Below are 19,267 nucleotides of genomic sequence, written 5' to 3'. Positions count from 1 at the left end.
GGTCCCCCCGATGACGCGGTTCACGGATTGACACCTCGTTTCTGCATCAAACTGCACTCCAGTCATCATCTATCTCAGCAACAGATATCTGAAGCTTTTGTACAACAATCATTTCCAGATAAATTCAGCATTATTTCATCATAAAAGGTGGTGGGAGCGATCAGAGTCCCGCGGCTAAATGACCTGCTAGCTGATGCATTCATTGCACGTCGGACATTTCAAAGCGTCACGGAATTTCACCTTGTTTCTGCTTAAAACAGCCTCATTTCTGCCTAAAACTGACTTCAGAATGATTTAAGAGGTTTTACCTTTATTATCTGATGGTTAATAATCACATTAATCCATTTGATTGCTTTGGGTGAAGAGACTCCGTCTCAGATGAGCTGCTGTGGTTCGAAATGACGCATGTGCAGATGCAAAAGGCGGACCGATTTTTAGGGGTGGACCATTCGGTCTGCAATACCGGCCTTACTGCAAAATGCGAAAGATGGAGTAAGTATGTCCCTTTTGGGCTACTGTATCAATATGGCAACATGGCAACCTCCGTGAGGGGGCCAACTTTTTAACTGGTGGACTAACTTTTTAGCTACTTTAACTTTGAGAGCCATTTGTGAACCAATTTGCTAAATTTAGTGCTGCTAACTTTAAGTCAGCTGACATTTGTTACAAAGTATAACCGTAAAAAAAAGTTTGAAAAACCATAACATTTTTGTTCCTGGTCGACCTTATACAATACAGGAGTTAAATAAGCGAATGATGCACATTATGCAAAGGCCATGAGCATCACCTTAATGGAACTGAGGAGCAGCAGGTCCAGCCAGAGTAAATGCACTGATTAAGGCCCGGTCCCAGAGGATTAGTTGCGCATGAATTGAGTATACAAACTTCGGGCGTTCGTTGTCGTCCGCAACAAAATTGGGCCAATCGACAGGCTGACACCCCGCTGAAACAACCAGATCATTTCCAACGTGAAGGCTTTGTTGATCCGGGACATCGTCTGACTTTCACAAAAAAGGCAGAAGGCGTGGACATCAGCACTTTTTCGGCACATTCTACTGTTACAGGAGTTTTTTTTCATGGAAAGAGAAGTGGAGGATTGCACCACCGTGCCGCTCATGGCGCGGGACAAAACCACCTCCGTGTTGGTCTCACAGGACGGCTTTCAGGTGGCTTTCAGACGGCTTCCGGTTGCTTTTCAGTCGTGTGAGTATCCGAGAAATTGTGCATGAGCTGGACATGCCCCAACATGTCCTGTGAGGCTTCATCACGGCGTTGCTTTGCGCCATGCGGCTCCGCCGCGACGCGCGGAATTCCTCCGCTCCTCTTTCCATGACAAAAACTCCTGTAACAGTGGAATGTGCCGTTCATTTCTAAACTGGACGCTGTCTTGATCCGGTATGTCATCTGACTAGCACAGGAACTGCGGAAGATGTGGACATCAGCACTTTTTTGGCACATTGAGACAGCCGTGCGGAGGAATTCCACGCGTCGCGGCGGAGCCGCATGGCGCAAAGCAATGCGAATATAAACCAATTCTGTGCGCAATTCATATGCAAATCTTCCTAAATGCCAGTGGGACTGGGCCTTTAGATTATTAAAATAATTTCCCATATGTATTTTTATGTCTTAATATTTCTTAGTTGTTTAATTCTGCAGTATGAAAAAAATGTGTGTTTAGTGAAAACAGGTTTAATTTCATTTGTTCTGTTATTTATGTAGCCTACATGTTAACCATCCTCTGATCTTGTCAACCTCCATGTTTATGCTATGTTAGCATTAGGGTTATGTTTTTCAGGGTTTAGAGCCAAAACAAACAAACAAACAAACAAACAAAAAGCTAAATTCATATAATAAAAGCTAGAACTTAGTAATTATTGATAGCTTCAGCTAAATTGATTAACGCTATCATGGTTAACATTTCAGTTAGCAATTTAGGAGTTATCAAAGCTAACATTTAGGAAAGCTGTTAATTCTAAGATTCTAAAAATGAAGTCATTTGTTATTGCAGCTAATTATACACTAATGAACAATTTCAATTCAATTTCAATTTCAGCTGAATGAATGAACAGATGGTTATGAAAGCTATATTCCAGTTCTGCTTATGAACACCCCTAAATCTTACACACAGTAGCTTTAAGTGAAGCACAAATTAAGAAGGACTGCTGAGACATATTGCATTCTGCTATATGCTCAGCTTTAATCTCTCTTTGAGCACACATACAAACAGAAAACAGAGCGGGGCACCAATGATGAAAGTCTGAAATTATCATTTCGCTGTGCTTCCTCTGCCAAACTTCCCTGGAGTTATTTAACATTTATCCCCTCAGTCAAACAATCTTCCATCTACGCTTTGATGATAAAGGCAGCAACCTGCTAAGTGTACGCATTAAAATGTATCACTTAGATTAATACATCCCTTTGAACATGTGCCATTGTAGAAAAGTGGAAAGTACAAGAAATGGAAATGAAAGGGATTAATTACTGAAGGCTTCTCTGTGAGGATGCAAAGACATACGAGGGGGGGCAGGAGGAAATAACGAGGAGGGGTCTGCAAAGATCAGCGTCTAAAGACTCGACGCGAGATCTCAACAGCGAGGCAGAGGGTGAGGCTGAGGTTCACCAGGAGCAACAGGGTAAGAGGCAGCGTTGGCAAGAAGGAAGAGGAAAAGTAACGCGACTACAAAGAGGTAGGCAGCTCACGTACAACGAGACCGTGTGAGAAAAATGTAAACCAGAACTCCTCCGAGGCAGCTATGTGCTAGTCAGGTCCATAAGTATTTGGACAGCAACACATTTGAAATATTCCTGCTGTACAACACCACAGTAGAGATGATATGAAGCAATCAATCCAACTTCATTACGTAGCTATCTACATATATATATATATATATATATATATATATATATATATATGTTTGTGTGTGTGTTTGTGTATAGCTTGGAGACCTTTACGCTACGGTCACATTAGCTACAAATGAGAGCGACAAGCAGTTGGCTTTGTCACTTGATGGGCGTTCTCATGGTATGTCCGCTACATCTTCGCAAGACATCTTCTAATTCACTTCAGAGGTGTTATCTGGTTACAAAAATGGCATTTTTAAGTTGAAAAGTGTTTATTTCTCATTAATATATTTATACAGAAACAAAGCTGTTTTGGAGCGCTTCCACCATTTTGGTTTCCCAGTCGCCATGTTGCGTTGCTCATTATTGACATAAAATAGACTTCAGGTCTATTTTAGCTCCTTCGAGTTGGTGGCAGAGCGACCGGTGTCTCTTTCCACTGCAACACAAATGAAACTGAATGGCAAGTTGGTGCTTTATTTCTGGTGCTTGTAGCTAATGTGAAGATACCTTTAATGGATATATGTCCTGACTGGAGTTTGAACCCCATCTGTTGTTCCAAAGAAAGTAATTCTACCACAACACTATCCAGCTGCTGCTGATGTGGAATAGGAGCATTTGGACCTGTAACCCCCCAAATTAGACGCGTGGCTCCAGTAGATTCCAGGCACAACATCAGAGATCTCTGTCCAGATGAGTGCAGTCACAGGAATAATAGGCTAATAGGCCGTCGGATCAATGCCAGAATAATCCCAGAAACAATGCTCGTTCCAGCTGATTCGGTCTACTTGAAAATAACAGTAGATTAAAATATGAACATGTCAGATTTGGAAAGTTCAACACATTTTAGCTGCACAAACAGGAGAAATCTGGAATGGAACTTGGAAAATTTCTGTGGAGAAATCAGTGAGAATGGCACGCATGCATGGTGTCAGCGTCATATCATATTATAATATGACATGCCAGTTTGTGCACATTGATGTGTATTATCAACCTTGATGTGTATTATCAACCTGCCTTTCAGTTACCTTACCTCTCCGACATGTATTGAGAGCATCAGCAGAGACAGACTGGCTTCCTGCGTTGTCGTTGGGATTAAACACAGCCTCACATGTGCTGCCCATAATATATTAATTAATTAATAAATAATTTAATTAATTATAAATAATAATATAACAATTACATGTGTATGTTTGACTCAAATAAGCATGAGAATTGTGTTGATCCGTTTATATGGATCGCTTCGTCTGGAGGAGGTCCCCTAAAATGGAAAGTGCCCTGAGAGACTGCTACAACACCACAGACTGGGCTGAGCTGGTCAACCCGCACGGTGAGGACATAGAGGGGCTGTCTGACAAATTATCTTAAAGGACATGTCTACATGTTTTAATGTCCCAGTTAGCAAGACAACATAAAAGTACTCATGACTGTAAGTCTCTCCAACACATGTGCTAATAATTAGTGATCGCTGATGTATTTTATTCCTCTCACTCTGAGCCTTAGCAGGTGCATTTCTGGAAAACGTTTCACTCGGCAATTCTCTGCATTTTTCAGTGTGTGACATACTTAGCAAAACAAAAACATCCCAATGACTGACAGACAGAGGGAAACGAACCTGCGCCGTCCAAAAACGATGCTTCTGAGCTGCCAAAGAGTGATGGCTCAGATTTACAGAGAGGAGGCGACATGCTTCACCCCGAAACTCTCAACTTTTTCAGAGTGTTGGATTTTGGAGCCTAAAGCCCCTTTCACACTGGGTCTGCTTCGAGTTGCTTCCTGTGGCGTCATGATGACGCAGGAATAGCTGCATCAGGTGCGCGCAGCAGGGGACAGAGAGGAGGTGAGGACGCAGCCTGCAGGTTCTCTGCACAGAGGAATCAAAGTGCACAGTTTGGGTGCAGCCAGACTGTGCACTTTGATTTCTCTTCTAGTTTATATTTATTCTTGTGCTGAGCTGCAGGTCTGCGCTCTGAGTTCTGTTATAGTTTATCTTTCCTCCTTTGACCACGAAATGCGCGCATGCAAACGAACCATCCATGAGTAAATGTGGAGATGTCTGGAGTTATACTTGATGTGGACATGCCCTGTCTCTGGCAATCAGTCTGTGAGTAGGACGTATGTCCTTTTTTTAGCACAGTGAGAGAGAGAGTTTGAGGGGAAAACAAGGAACTAACTTCCTGCAGCCAGACAGTTTTTTTTCTTTCTTTCTTTTAATTGTTTACATGTGCGCGTGTGAACGAATCGTCCGTGAGTGGACTGGAGATGTCCGGACTTTCTACTGGATGTGGACATGTCCTGTTTCTGGCAATCAGTCTGTGAGCAGGCCTTATGGATTTTATTTAAACACTTTTGTGAGAGAAGAGCGAGGAGCAGCAGCTGCAATCAGCATTTTTTTTCTGTGCTCTTTTTTGAGTGTGTAGTTTTCACTGCATTGTGTACACGGTATAAAAACAATCCTGCGTGATTTATACTTCAGGAACAATGGAACATAGCAGGAATCATGAACTGGCGTTGGGTAACGTTGTTTTGTGAGGGTGTGGCTTACAGTTACGTTGAGTACCGTCCTGTTGCTCTGACTTCTGCTGAAACCACTTAATTCTGCGTCGAGCAGAGGACGCAAACAAAAATTAAACATGTTTAATTTTTGGCGTCCGATTTGCTTCGTCCTTTGCGCCCCACGCGCTGTTGTGGCATTGAGCTGCATAGTCTCGGCACTAGGTTGCTTCCACGCGGCGTCGTCATGACGACACACAATGCAATTCGAAGCAGCCCCGGTGTGAAAGGGGCTTTAAGTGTGGAGATGTGCTGTTTGTGTGGATGCTGGTTACTGAAGCTGATGTGGACGTGAATGTCGGGACATCTGACACTTGTTTTTAACAGACTGCCTGGATACAGAGATGGCTTTTTTACACTGGAAAAAGTCAGAATACATTATTTCCAGGAATTAATGGACGGTGCGTGCCACAATTAAGGCAGAGCTGCAGCCGGCACATGGAGTTTACATTTGGAAATTAATCCATAATGCGGCGGTGAGTCTGGCATGCTCAGGATTTTTACCCCTTTTGTGTTTTGTGGTTAGATTTCTTTCTTTTCTTTTTTTTTTTACTTTAAGAGTGTGAATTTGGAGCTGGAATGTGTGTATGTATGTGTGCTGCGAAGCTCGCTGTGTGTTTGTGCGCATGTGCTGATGAGACGCTCGTTCTCCCTGGCAGCAGATGTATTTTTTTAGATTTTATTGATAACAACACTCATAATTAATCGTACACAAAACTGATCCTGCAGCAGAGATTGTTACTGACAGGCTGCATTTATGACTCGTGGCTGCAGGTGCACATCAACCTTCTTGGAGCTGCAGCTTTTACCATGACTACATCAAAATAAACAGTTATCACTTAAAAATTAGTCATCATAACACGACATCACACTTATGTCAACTTTGTAATTAATCTGTGCCTCCATTCCTAATGTTATCAGCTACATTCCATTGAAGCACACGCTGTGACACTTCTAGCAGCGAAGTCACTTGTCGGAAACACACGAGTACTCACGAGTACTTTGTCTCGTCTCCGTAGCTGTTTGTTGAGAATGCCGTATACTTTGAAACCGGTCACGAAAGTGCACAAAGTAATCCCGGTGGATCATCGGGTGGTCACTAACAGCCTCAATCTAAATTGTTATGATTTTGGTGCGACGTGTCCTTTAACTTCTGTGCAGATGTGGTTTGCCCAACCAAGACTGTACTCTAATAAAGGAACTGCTGTCTCAACGAGAAAAACTTATGTCAAAACTTGTATAGATTTTTAAAGCTATTTCAGCTTAGTTATTTCAACTGTCAAATAAGTTAATGCCACAAGACTTCTCTAGTTAAGTTGAAATAACTTTATCTAAATCTATGCAAATTGTTCCATCACTTTTTCTTGTTGAGACAGCGGTTCATTTTTTAGAGAGCGTCCGCTGTTACCCCAATAACAAACCATGGTTAACATGGGAAGTCAAAGCTGTCCTCAACAGGAAGAAGGCCGCCTTCAGAAGCAAAGACATGGAGGTAATGAAGGTATCACAGCGGGAGGTGAAGCACTGTATCAGAGAAGCAAAGGACAACTTCAGGAGAAAGGTGGAGCAGAATCTGAAAGAAAACAACATGAAGGAGGTCTGGGAAGGTGTGAAAACCATCACAGGCTATAACACAAAGACCAGAGTCACAGGGGGGACAATGGAGAACCCCGTCCTCCTCCTCCTCCTCCACCTCAACACAACTTCGTCCGTACATCCTGTGGACCACGTAAGAGGACAGCTGAGAAAGCTTCATCCCAGGAAAGCTGCAGGCCTGGACAAGGTGTGTCCCTGACTATGTGACTGAACTGGGAGAACCGCTACAACGTATCTTCAACCTTAGCCTGCAGCTAAGGGGAGTGCCGATCTTCTAGAAGACATCAGGCATAGTTACAATTCCTAAAAAGAACCAGCCCAGCGAGCTGAATGACTTCCGACCAGTGTCACTCACTTCACACCTGATCGGCTTCCTCAAACCCCAGGTGCAACATGCCCAGGACTGTCTGCAGTTTGCATATTGGGCAGGTGTTGGTGTGGACGATGCCATCCTCTACCTGCTAGACTGAGTCCACGCTCATCCGGATAAGTGAAGCGGCATAGTGAGGATTCTCTTCCTGGACTTCTTGAGCAACTTCAATACCATCCAGCCCCTTGTGCTTCAGGATAAACTGAACAGGATGTGAGTGGACCCCTGCCTGGTCATTTGGATGTCCAACTACCTCACAAACAGGCTCCAGTATGTCAGGCTGAAGGACACCATGTCTGACACTGTGATCAGCAGTACCAAAGCACCCCAGGACACAGTACTGGCCCCTCTTCTCTTCATCATCTACACCTCAGACTTCTGCTACAACTCTGAGCTGTGCCACAACCAGACATTCACACATGACACACCCATTGTTGGATGCATCAGGGACAACAGAGGAGGAGTACAGGAGCCTAGTGAAGGACTTTGCTACCTGGTGACACACAAAACCATCTACAGCTCAACACCTTGAAGACATTGACTTTGGGAAGCAGTATGTCTGGTATTTATATTTGTGTATTGATATTTGCAAAAAAAATTTTTTTTTTCTTTCACTTTTTATACTATGCGTGCTTCTTACCCTGTGTGCTGCCATACAATGCTGCTGGAACCTCAGTTTCCCTGAGGGAGTCTTCCCAAGGGATCAATAAATCTAATCCAATCTGATATATTTTAAAAATATTCTTTATATTGTAAATTATTCTTGATAATCTGGTTCTCGTCCAGTATGTTTTTTTCCTGCACATTTTTAGACATGTTAGACTTGTGCAGACTGTAGCTTGACACTTATAACATTTCATTTTTAAAAATCAACTTTTTACATGTTGATAGAAGAAGAATACCTCCAGAAAACTATGTTACTTGTCATAATTTTAATTAATTGCAATGAGAACAATATTGATTAGATGGAGCTCACCAACACAACTGAATCACCTCAAAAAGACTGTAAACATGCCCTTTTTTTGGATTTTATACATAAACTTCAAAAATGTTTGATGTTAATAAGGTAATGGGCTCAGTGTAGGCACTGGGTGGAACTCTGATCAAGACAAACTTAGAGAATACATGTAATTCATGAACTGGAACAAATACATCGGTGCTTATGCACTTGTCCACTTTATTTCATATGATACAAGTTGCTGGTAAAATAGTTGACTTCTGAACCAGGCTGGTACTCCCACTTCTTAAGAAGTGCAGTTTTTTTTTTTTTTTGACTGGTGGTTCATTCAACAGATCAGCATCTTGATCTTTGGCTCTCTTCAATGCTACACACTTTTCAGCCTGAGGAGTGAGGAGGATCACATTTAATTACTGGGTACAAATGTATTCAATTAAAAACATACTAAATGTACATGTGTGTAGGTTCTCTGCTCTGTACAGTGACCACAAACATCCATGTACATGTAAAGGAAGAACCTTTAAACGGGTAAACAGGACCGAACAAGTACTCCGTCAACAATGTGGGAAATTTGCCATAAAATATTACAAGATATTCTCCTAATGTACCTTGGCGATCACATTTATGTTGGTCAATCAACAATGAAACCCAAAGTTGGGGTGTTATGCGAGAACATCATGAAAGGACTTCCCTCCATTTCTCCAGGATTTATAGCAATCGACAACCTTAATCCACCTCGCTGCTGTCACTAGGGCGGATTTGTCATTATTTACGGATTCAAGGTGGAAAAAGCATTTAATTACCACTTCTCTAACCCGCGAGCCAGCACTCTCCATGTTGTTTACACGCTGCTGGGATGTGAAAGCTGAGCAGTGATTGGCCCAGACGGATCACGTGGTGTTCTGCTTCTCATTGGAAAAAATATAAACATTTTTTTCTCTGGTTTATATCTCGCTGCTGTGTAAACTTTTTGAGTTGAACTCTGTGAAATGTACTTTTTAACAAAATTATTGCGTAAAGATCATTTAGACCGACTTTACTGGAACGGAATGGAAAGAATGATCTGTCATCCGATCGCCTATAAGGTATTGTGCCCAGCCGTCAAATTTCCCAGGCCTGTGGAAGTTGAGCTTGAGGAAACACACATGACACCCTCCCCAGGGGGGTAGGAGGGACTTTATAGATATTCCTCTTAGTATATTAATTATCCTACTTTTAATAGTGTAAATAACAGAAAACCAGAAAATGAAATTATATTTGATATTGGAGCAAATACAATACAAATACAAAATTTGCATACAATCTGCCAAACAGTATTTGCTAAAACACACACAAACCAGACATGAAAATTAAAGGAGAGAGAGAGAGAGAGAGAGAGAAAGAAAAATAATGGGAAAATCAATGACTCACATGGATTTTCCAACTGAGTCTTGCTGTTTGGCTCAGAGGACTTCTGATATAAGGTACCTTAAAGAGAGGAGGAAGGTAATGTGGGTGGGAGAGACAGGAGAGGAGTGGGGGGGGGGGGAGGGGATATGATAAGGGAGGGATGATGAAAATCAAATTTAAGACAACAGAAAAAAAAAAACAAACTCAAAAAAATGAGACAGCAACAAACTCATGAGTAGGAGTGATGAGTCAATCAATCAATCAATCAATTTTTTTATATAGCGCCAAATCACAACAAACAGTTGCCCCAAGGCGCTTTATATTGTAAGGCAAGGCCATACAATAATTATGTAAAACCCCAACGGTCAAAACGACCCCCTGTGAGCAAGCACTTGGCTACAGTGGGAAGGAAAAACTCCCTTTTAACAGGAAGAAACCTCCAGCAGAACCAGGCTCAGGGAGGGGCAGTCTTCTGCTGGGACTGGTTGGGGCTGAGGGAGAGAACCAAGAAAAAGACATGCTGTGGAGGGGAGCAGAGATCGATCACTAATGATTAAATGCAGAGTGGTGCATACAGAGCAAAAAGAGAAAGAAACAGTGCATCATGGGAACCCCCCAGCAGTCTACGTCTATAGCAGCATAACTAAGGGATGGTTCAGGGTCACCTGATCCAGCCCTAACTATAAGCTTTAGCAAAAAGGAAAGTTTTAAGCCTAATCTTAAAAGTAGAGAGGGTGTCTGTCTCCCTGATCTGAATTGGGAGCTGGTTCCACAGGAGAGGAGCCTGAAAGCTGAAGGCTCTGCCTCCCATTCTACTCTTACAAACCCTAGGAACTACAAGTAAGCCTGCAGTCTGAGAGCGAAGCGCTCTATTGGGGTGATATGGTACTACGAGGTCCCTAAGATAAGATGGGACCTGATTATTCAAAACCTTATAAGTAAGAAGAAGAATTTTAAATTCTATTCTAGAATTAACAGGAAGCCAATGAAGAGAGGCCAATATGGGTGAGATATGCTCTCTCCTTCTAGTCCCCGTCAGTACTCTAGCTGCAGCATTTTGAATTAACTGAAGGCTTTTTAGGGAACTTTTAGGACAACCTGATAATAATGAATTACAATAGTCCAGCCTAGAGGAAATAAATGCATGAATTAGTTTTTCAGCATCACTCTGAGACAAGACCTTTCTGATTTTAGAGATATTGCGTAAATGCAAAAAAGCAGTCCTACATATTTGTTTAATATGCGCTTTGAATGACATATCCTGATCAAAAATGACTCCAAGATTTCTCACAGTATTACTAGAGGTCAGGGTAATGCCATCCAGAGTAAGGATCTGGTTAGACACCATATTTCTAAGATTTGTGGGGCCAAGTACAATAACTTCAGTTTTATCTGAGTTTAAAAGCAGGAAATTAGAGGTCATCCATGTCTTTATGTCTGTAAGACAATCCTGCAGTTTAGCTAATTGGTGTGTGTCCTCTGGCTTCATGGATAGATAAAGCTGGGTATCATCTGCGTAACAATGAAAATTTAAGCAATACCGTCTAATAACACTGCCTAAGGGAAGCATGTATAAAGTAAATAAAATTGGTCCTAGCACAGAACCTTGTGGAACTCCATAATTAACTTTAGTCTGTGAAGAAGATTCCCCATTTACATGAACAAATTGTAATCTATTAGACAAATACGATTCAAACCACCGCAGCGCAGTGCCTTTAATACCTATGGCATGCTCTAATCTCTGTAATAAAATTTTATGGTCAACAGTATCAAAAGCAGCACTGAGGTCTAACAGAACAAGCACAGAGATGAGTCCACTGTCCGAGGCCATAAGAAGATCATTTGTAACCTTCACTAATGCTGTTTCTGTACTATGATGAATTCTAAACCCTGACTGAAACTCTTCAAATAGACCATTCCTCTGCAGATGATCAGTTAGCTGTTTTACAACTACCCTTTCAAGAATTTTTGAGAGAAAAGGAAGGTTGGAGATTGGCCTATAATTAGCTAAGATAGCTGGGTCAAGTGATGGCTTTTTAAGTAATGGTTTAATTACTGCCACCTTAAAAGCCTGTGGTACATAGCCAACTAACAAAGATAGATTGATCATATTTAAGATCGAAGCATTAAATAATGGTAGGGCTTCCTTGAGCAGCCTGGTAGGAATGGGGTCTAATAAACATGTTGATGGTTTGGATGAAGTAACTAATGAGAATAACTCAGACAGAACAATCGGAGAGAAAGAGTCTAACCAAATACCGGCATCACTGAAAGCAGCCAAAGATAACGATACGTCTTTGGGATGGTTATGAGTAATTTTTTCTCTAATAGTTAAAATTTTGTTAGCAAAGAAAGTCATGAAGTCATTACTAGTTAAAGTTAATGGAATACTCAGCTCAATAGAGCTCTGACTCTTTGTCAGCCTGGCTACAGTGCTGAAAAGAAACCTGGGGTTGTTCTTATTTTCTTCAATTAGTGATGAGTAGAAAGATGTCCTAGCTTTACGGAGGGCTTTTTTATAGAGCAACAGACTCTTTTTCCAGGCTAAGTGAAGATCTTCTAAATTAGTGAGACGCCATTTCCTCTCCAAGTGGTGGGTGGACTCATTTACTTTTTGAGCAAAGCCAATAGAGTCTAATAATAGATTAAATGCAGTGTTGAGGCTGTCATTCTCAGCATCTGTGTGGATGTTAAAATCGCCCACTATAATTATCTTATCTGAGCTAAGCACTAAGTCAGACAAAAGGTCTGAAAATTCACAGAGAAACTCACAGTAACGACCAGGTGGACGATAGATAATAACAAATAAAACTGTTTTTTGGGACTTCCAATTTGGATGGACAAGACTAAGAGACAAGCTTTCAAATGAATTAAAGCTCTGTCTGGGTTTTGGATTAATTAATAAGCTGGAATGGAAGATTGCTGCTAATCCTCCACCCCGGCCCGTGCTACGAGCATTCTGACAGTTAGTGTGACTCGGGGGTATTGACTCATTTAAACTAACATATTCATCCTGCTGTAACCAGGTTTCTGTTAGGCAGAATAAATCAATATGTTGATCAATTATTATATCATTTACCAACAGGGACTTAGAAGAGAGAGACCTAATGTTTAATAGACCACATTTAACTGTTTTAGTCTGTGGTGCAGTTGAAGGTGCTATATTATTTTTTCTTTTTGAATTTTTATGCTTAAATAGATTTTTGCTGGTTATTGGTAGTCTGGGAGCAGGCACCGTCTCTACGGGGATGGGGTAATGAGGGGATGGCAGGGGGAGAGAAGCTGCAGAGAGGTGTGTAAGACTACAACTCTGCTTCCTGGTCCCAACCCTGGATAGTCACGGTTTGGAGGATTTAAGAAAATTGGCCAGATTTCTAGAAATGAGAGCTGCTCCATCCAAAGTGGGATGGATGCCGTCTCTCCTAACAAGACCAGGTTTTCCCCAGAAGCTTTGCCAATTATCTATGAAGCCCACCTCATTTTTTGGACACCACTCAGACAGCCAGCAATTCAAGGAGAACATGCGGCTAAACATGTCACTCCCGGTCCGATTGGGGAGGGGCCCAGAGAAAACTACAGAGTCCGACATTGTTTTTGCAAAGTTACACACCGATTTAATGTTAATTTTAGTGACCTCCGATTGGCGTAACCGGGTGTCATTACTGCCGACGTGAATTACAATCTTACCAAATTTACGCTTAGCCTTAGCCAGCAGTTTCAAATTTCCTTCAATGTCGCCTGCTCTGGCCCCCGGAAGACAATTGACTATGGTTGCTGGTGTCGCTAACTTCACATTTCTCAAAACAGAGTCGCCAATAACCAGAGTTTGATCCTCGGCGGGTGTGTCGTCGAGTGGGAAAAAACGGTTAGAGATGTGAACGGGTTGGCGGTGTACACGGGGCTTCTGTTTAGGGCTACGCTTCCTCCTCACAGTCACCCAGTCGGCCTGCTTTCCCGGCTGCTCGGGATCTGCCAGGGGGTAACTAACAGGAAAAGTCAGGAAAGTGATCTTTCTTAATTTGGCTCCTCCTCTCCAGGCCTGCATATAGGACTATAGAGATGGATGAGAGGAGCAGAGAATTGTGGAGGTTCCGTGAGGGAGCGACGTGATCCATCAAACTGGGCTTAGTGCCTCAGCAGTAGTAGGACTGAAGCTGGCAGGTGGGGCGGCTGATAAAGCGCACGCCACTCTAACAGAGTCAATAGGACCAGTAGAGTGGAATCTGTCACCAGAAGGCGGCTGGAAAATTGTAACGTGCAGGATAAAAAGAATGTTAGGAAAGCAAGAAGTGTAAGATGATTGAGGGACAGAATAGGACTGCAGACGGCCACTGGCACAAGTGGGATTTTTCTTGGCTTTAATGCAGCAATGTGATATGTGGAAGCAAAGAATCTGCACTAAAACATGTTTACTTAGCAAACATACAACATGTAGTGTGCTTCCAGGGACAGTAGACATAATATTCAGCTTCTTTGGGACATTCATAAACAACTACACAAACAATGAAGTCCTTGTTGGAGAGGAAAAGAGACACAAGCGGACAAGTGGACTGACAGGAAAATCAATGCTTTGATAAATGGAGCTGATGTGTACATGTAATCAGGCACCGGGGTAGCCGAGCCGGAGCAGGGGGGAGTGACTGTCAGGGTCAGTCTAACCGATGGCCCGTTTGAACCCATCGGGTAGAGTTTCCATTCACCCTGAGTGACTCTAGGGGAAAGCCAGTGTAAAGGCACGCTTTAGTGGGCAGCCACCATGGGTCACTGATCTCAAGAACCCCAGGGGAAAAGTCTATTCTTTACAAAATAACTTCACAATGAAGGAACTCTATGGTTCCTGACATAAGTTCTCGTCACACTTGCAGTGCCATTTAAGAACTTGAGAACAGTATGGTGTTGGTGGTTATTCCTAGACTCTGTTGCATGAAGCGGATGAGAGCCTAAAACGTCCCTTGCAAGGGAAGTCAGTCCATTGCAGCTTACATCCCCAGCCAAGGCTGGTACCCATTTAAAGTTAGATGGACTGTGACAATGCAGATGATGTGTCTTCTTCAAAGACAGGTGGCACAACTGGAAATTGAATCCATGTCTACATTTTGGGCCAATGCAGATGATGTGTCTTGTTCAAAGACAAGTAGCATGACTAAGAATCAAACCCATGTCTACATATTGGCCCACCTTCTTTCCTACTGGGCTACTTACTTCAGGCATGTAGCCCAGTGTGAACTTGACCAGTTAGTGATTGCATGCTCTTATGAGATTCACTCAAAATCGGAGACTACTTTCATTGGACTAACCCTACAGAAGTGTGGAGAAGGTGTGGTTTTGTGTTGTCTGTGAAGGGATTCCAGATAATGTGCAGCTGCGGTAACGTTCCAGCCGCTTGTGCACTATAAGCAATTATCCAATTTTTCAGGTTCTATTTAGGCTCGTGGCAGGCAGGGACTTTTCAAACATGCCAGGACCTGGAGGAGCACTGACATATCTGAACCACCTAAGGGAAAGAGAGACTGGCCTGTCAATGTCAACTAGACATATCTGAACTCCTGTAGCTATAAGACTAGAGACAGAGAACAGAAGCCATCCGAGTGACATTTTGATTGATTTGTTGTTGTTTTTTTTCATTAATGAACTACTGAATGCCTCACGTCATTTGCCCGTGTCAGTAAAACAGCTCACAACTAGCCCTGCTATGCCCATCTTCTCCTGAGTCTCTGGTGGACCCTGCCTGAGCTGCACACCTGCAGTGATGCTGCAGCTGAGCAAGACTAAAAAAAGACTAAAAAAAAAAAAAAAGGTTTGTGAGCCTATTAACTAATATGGCTCCACAGAGATAAACAGAGGAATAGAGAATTCTCGAGAGCTGATCCATCATGTGTCTATTTACCACCAAGGAGTTGGAGATCTTTCTGCAAGTGAATATTTGAACTTTTGTTTTTCTTTGTTCATTTTTAATAAGAAAAGAACGACAAACTGCACAAGGACCTGGAGCACTGGTGATCATACGGCATGTAATGTGAGAATGGAAACACAGCAGCACGCTATAAAGCCACAGAAATAGTGAGTTTGCATTACGTATAATGAATCATTTACATTTTACAACTACACAATATCGACCTGTTTTTTTTTTTGTTTTTTTTAACGTGTGCAAATAGTTTTGCATGCATGGATGGATGTTTAAGCATCATTGTTTTAAGTCACTGAATGCTGCTAAGCTTACACTGTGCACAGTGCCTTTACCAACCTCATGAGCATGAGTGTCACAAAATATTAAATATCACAAATTAAAAACACCTAGCACAACACTAATAACACTATTTTACTTTATATCTTCAGCTGATGCAATAAAAACAGATGCATGTCAATGCCCTCTCCTGTAATAGGTGCTGTTTTGTCCACAAGTATTTGACTGCTGCCTACAGAGCTGAGTCAGTGCTTATACAAATAATGAATGTTTATGAGTTCAAGGGTACGAATATTTCATGAGGTGAAAGATGGAACGTATCATTCAACGAGGTGAAGCCGAGTTGAAGGGTGCATTCCAGCTTCCACCGAATTAAATATTCGGTCTACTGAAAGTATGTAAAAACAGTCATTATTTGTTTTATATAATGGCTAAAACAGATCTTTATCATTTGATATTTTATTAATTTATAAACAACAGAAAAGGGACTTACATTTTGTTGCGCATCACTGGTGTTCTCAGTCAATTTGGAAAAACAGTTAGATAGTTCAAAATAATTCTGACAATGTAGTCCGTGATACTCCAAAAAACCCCAACAAAAAACAAAACAAAACAAAACAAAAACTTCATGTACTTCCTCAGCTCAGCGAAAAATCGCATAATTTGTCCAGGTTTTCATCCTAACAGCTCTTCATGCCTCCAGATGGCTTATGGCATAGTGGATTTGTTTTGTGTGTGTGTGTTAGAAGAATTAGCACCATCAATTAGCTCGTTCAAATAGTCATCCGTCATCAAAACAAACTCTACCATGTTTAGCTAAACACCTCCCCCACTAGCGTGTGCGTGGGCGTGGTTCGCAGTGTGCAATGGTACAAAACATATGGAACCAAATTTGCACACTAAATAGAATGAATAATCCATGCCACGTGACATACAAATAGGGCTGCAGCTATCGATTATTTTAGTAATCGAGTATTCTACTGATTATTCTGGCGATTAATCGAGTAATCGGATAAAAAGTACTTTTGCATTTTTAAACATCAATAGTCCAGGGCTCTCCCTAAGCAATGGCACAATGTCACTGTGTCAGAGTCTTGACATTTTGCTGAAATGGTGATGGGATGTGGCTTTCTGATGTTTTTTCCCCCAACTTGTAAAATTTAACCATTTTAAGTTTTTATTATTATTATTATTTATAAAGGTTGGTGGACTGGGTCCCTACGTGATTTTTTTTTTTATCCCTCTTTCTCTGCAATTCAGCAGATGCATTTCAGCTGGAGGCTGAACATGCAAGCCTCACAGTCACTGTTTTTTTTTTTTTTTTTTAAGTTACCGTGTTTGTGAATGTTGCCCCAAAAAAGAGAAACACTCAGCGCGAGTCTGAGCAAAACAGACAGCAGATAGCTTCAACTGTGGGTACCCGGTTGTCGGGTCAGTAGTCAGTCACCACGTCGTGTGTTTTTTAAAAATAGACAAACACACTGCTTCGCTTTAAATGTGCAGTAAGTCTATTTCAGATGATCAGTGTGGACTCGCTTTCTCTTAAAAGGCTTTATTTTACTCTGTGTTGCATTCGAAAGCGGTAGCTTTAAAGGGCTAAATTATTAGCCGTTACACGGCCTGAGCACATGCTCTAGTCTTCTTCTGTTGTTTTTCTGGAGATGTTACAGCTCCACACAAAGGCACGGCATATGTACTATAATGCTAAATGAAGCTTCGAGGCACAGAATTTGCCTCAATCATTTTTTGTAATCGAATTATTCAAGTTATTCAAGATAATCATTTCAGCCCTACATACAAAGCACCAATCAAATGACAAGGAGCCACTCAGCCGTTATATAAACAGTAATAGTTGGCCTCAACTAGTTGCCTAACTGATGAAACCTCTACTTCCAACTCCATTGGGTAATTGGTGGACAATCCCGCCTCCCCCTACTCCTAATACATATGCAATATTGGGAGTCGGTCCTTTTAATTAAAAAAGCCTGATTTACTTTTTGTAAATCAGGCTTTTTAATGATGTTCTTGGAGAGATGAAGAAATCCTTCAAGTCATAATTTTCCAGTCTGTGGTATTTGATAGCAATAAAGCTCCTGGCCTTGCTGGAGTATGCACTCGCCTCTCTCTAGATCAATATGTCAAGAAAATGTCATGTCTGAGAGCAGGGTTACCGAAGGCTTGAAAACAACATCAGATTCAAGGAAGCCAGACCACAGAGGGAGCGCAAAATACAGATTTAGACAGGTCGGCCTCAGTGAACTGTAAAAACTACACTTGTGGGTTAGAGTTTCACTTTTATCTCAGTAAGCTGAATGCAACCTCTCTTGATCAGTCTGTACATTCTTAACTTTGTTAAATCCAAACCCCAAACTCCCCGACAGACTAAATGTGATAAACAAGCTGTAAAGTAAATTACAACAAGTCTTTCCTTTTTGACTCGGGGCAGATGTGTTGCATCGGGCAGCAATGAAGTATGAGTAGCATGAGTTCTTTTTTTTCTTCCCCAGCTCTGCTCAGATCAAATTCCTTTGGCAAATTTACACGATGGAGTCCAATTGAGGTGATTTAAATAAATTCAAACAACTGAAAGTAAGATCAAGCTGCAATGGAATCCATGGATGCATGTTTGCTCAGTTCTCAGCCGTGCGCTGGATGGATCAGATCAGCGGTGCCGAGGTGAGTTCAGATTGCACACAACTTCCAGTACCAATCATATTTGCCATAATGTGAGCTTTTAGATAATGGGCCGATCTTCTGAACGCGAGTGGAAATGGTCATTAGCATTGACATAAGTGGCTTCACCCTCTTAGCCCCCCCCCAAAAAAAATCAATTGCTGAAATGAACCTGAATCTATATCATAATGGCTTTACTTTCTCTGCAAACTGGTCATCAATCTAACGAGAACTAATGTTCCCGGGGTAGACTGAGTCGCCCAGGGAATGTGGGTTGTGTTCCATATTGTGAAATAAGAAGAAGAGGCACCGGTCTCACTCAATTTTTACAAAGATTCCTCTTTTTATGTGACCTTGACGATATACATATAAAATCAGGCAATGCTTTCCTCTCTGAAATTACTCAACGCTGACGTCATGGTTACGCTTCAGTGCTCACAGACTGGCCTCATCTCAAACAACAATGAAATGTCAAATGTAGGCGCAGACAGAACCCTTTGGCGGCTGTATGGAGAAAAGAAAAGCATTTCTCTTTTTCATGTCAGAAGAAATCTATCAAACTATCATTAACCCATAACTCTAAGGTCACTTCCGTGTAATTTGCTGCAATATGTGGATTTGAGCGGAATCACCGAAGAGGCCGACTAATCAATGCAGTAATCCATACTTAGAGGTTAGCACTCAAAAGCACCAACGTGAATAT

The 19,267-nt window shown here is 41.8% G+C and overlaps 1 protein-coding gene across 4 annotated transcripts in view; it reads right to left on the bottom strand.

Moving 5' to 3' along the window:
- unc5c (unc-5 netrin receptor C) overlaps positions 1-19,267 on the bottom strand; it is a 299,504-nt gene that overhangs the window by 41,414 nt on the left and 238,823 nt on the right. For 2 of the 4 annotated variants that reach the window (XM_034191664.1, XM_034191666.1), the window contains one exon: positions 9,729-9,785. The exons of the other annotated variants lie outside the window; for them this stretch is intronic. In XM_034191664.1, the coding sequence (XP_034047555.1) occupies positions 9,729-9,785 (57 nt within the window). The remainder of the gene's footprint in view (positions 1-9,728; positions 9,786-19,267) is intronic. 4 annotated transcript variants of the gene reach the window in all.

The sequence above is a fragment of the Thalassophryne amazonica genome, chromosome 17 (assembly GCF_902500255.1).
Source record: "Thalassophryne amazonica chromosome 17, fThaAma1.1, whole genome shotgun sequence".
NCBI lineage: Eukaryota > Metazoa > Chordata > Actinopteri > Batrachoidiformes > Batrachoididae > Thalassophryne > Thalassophryne amazonica.
Note: the sequence above shows the minus strand (reverse complement) of the source record. Positions and strands in the feature narration are given on the sequence as shown.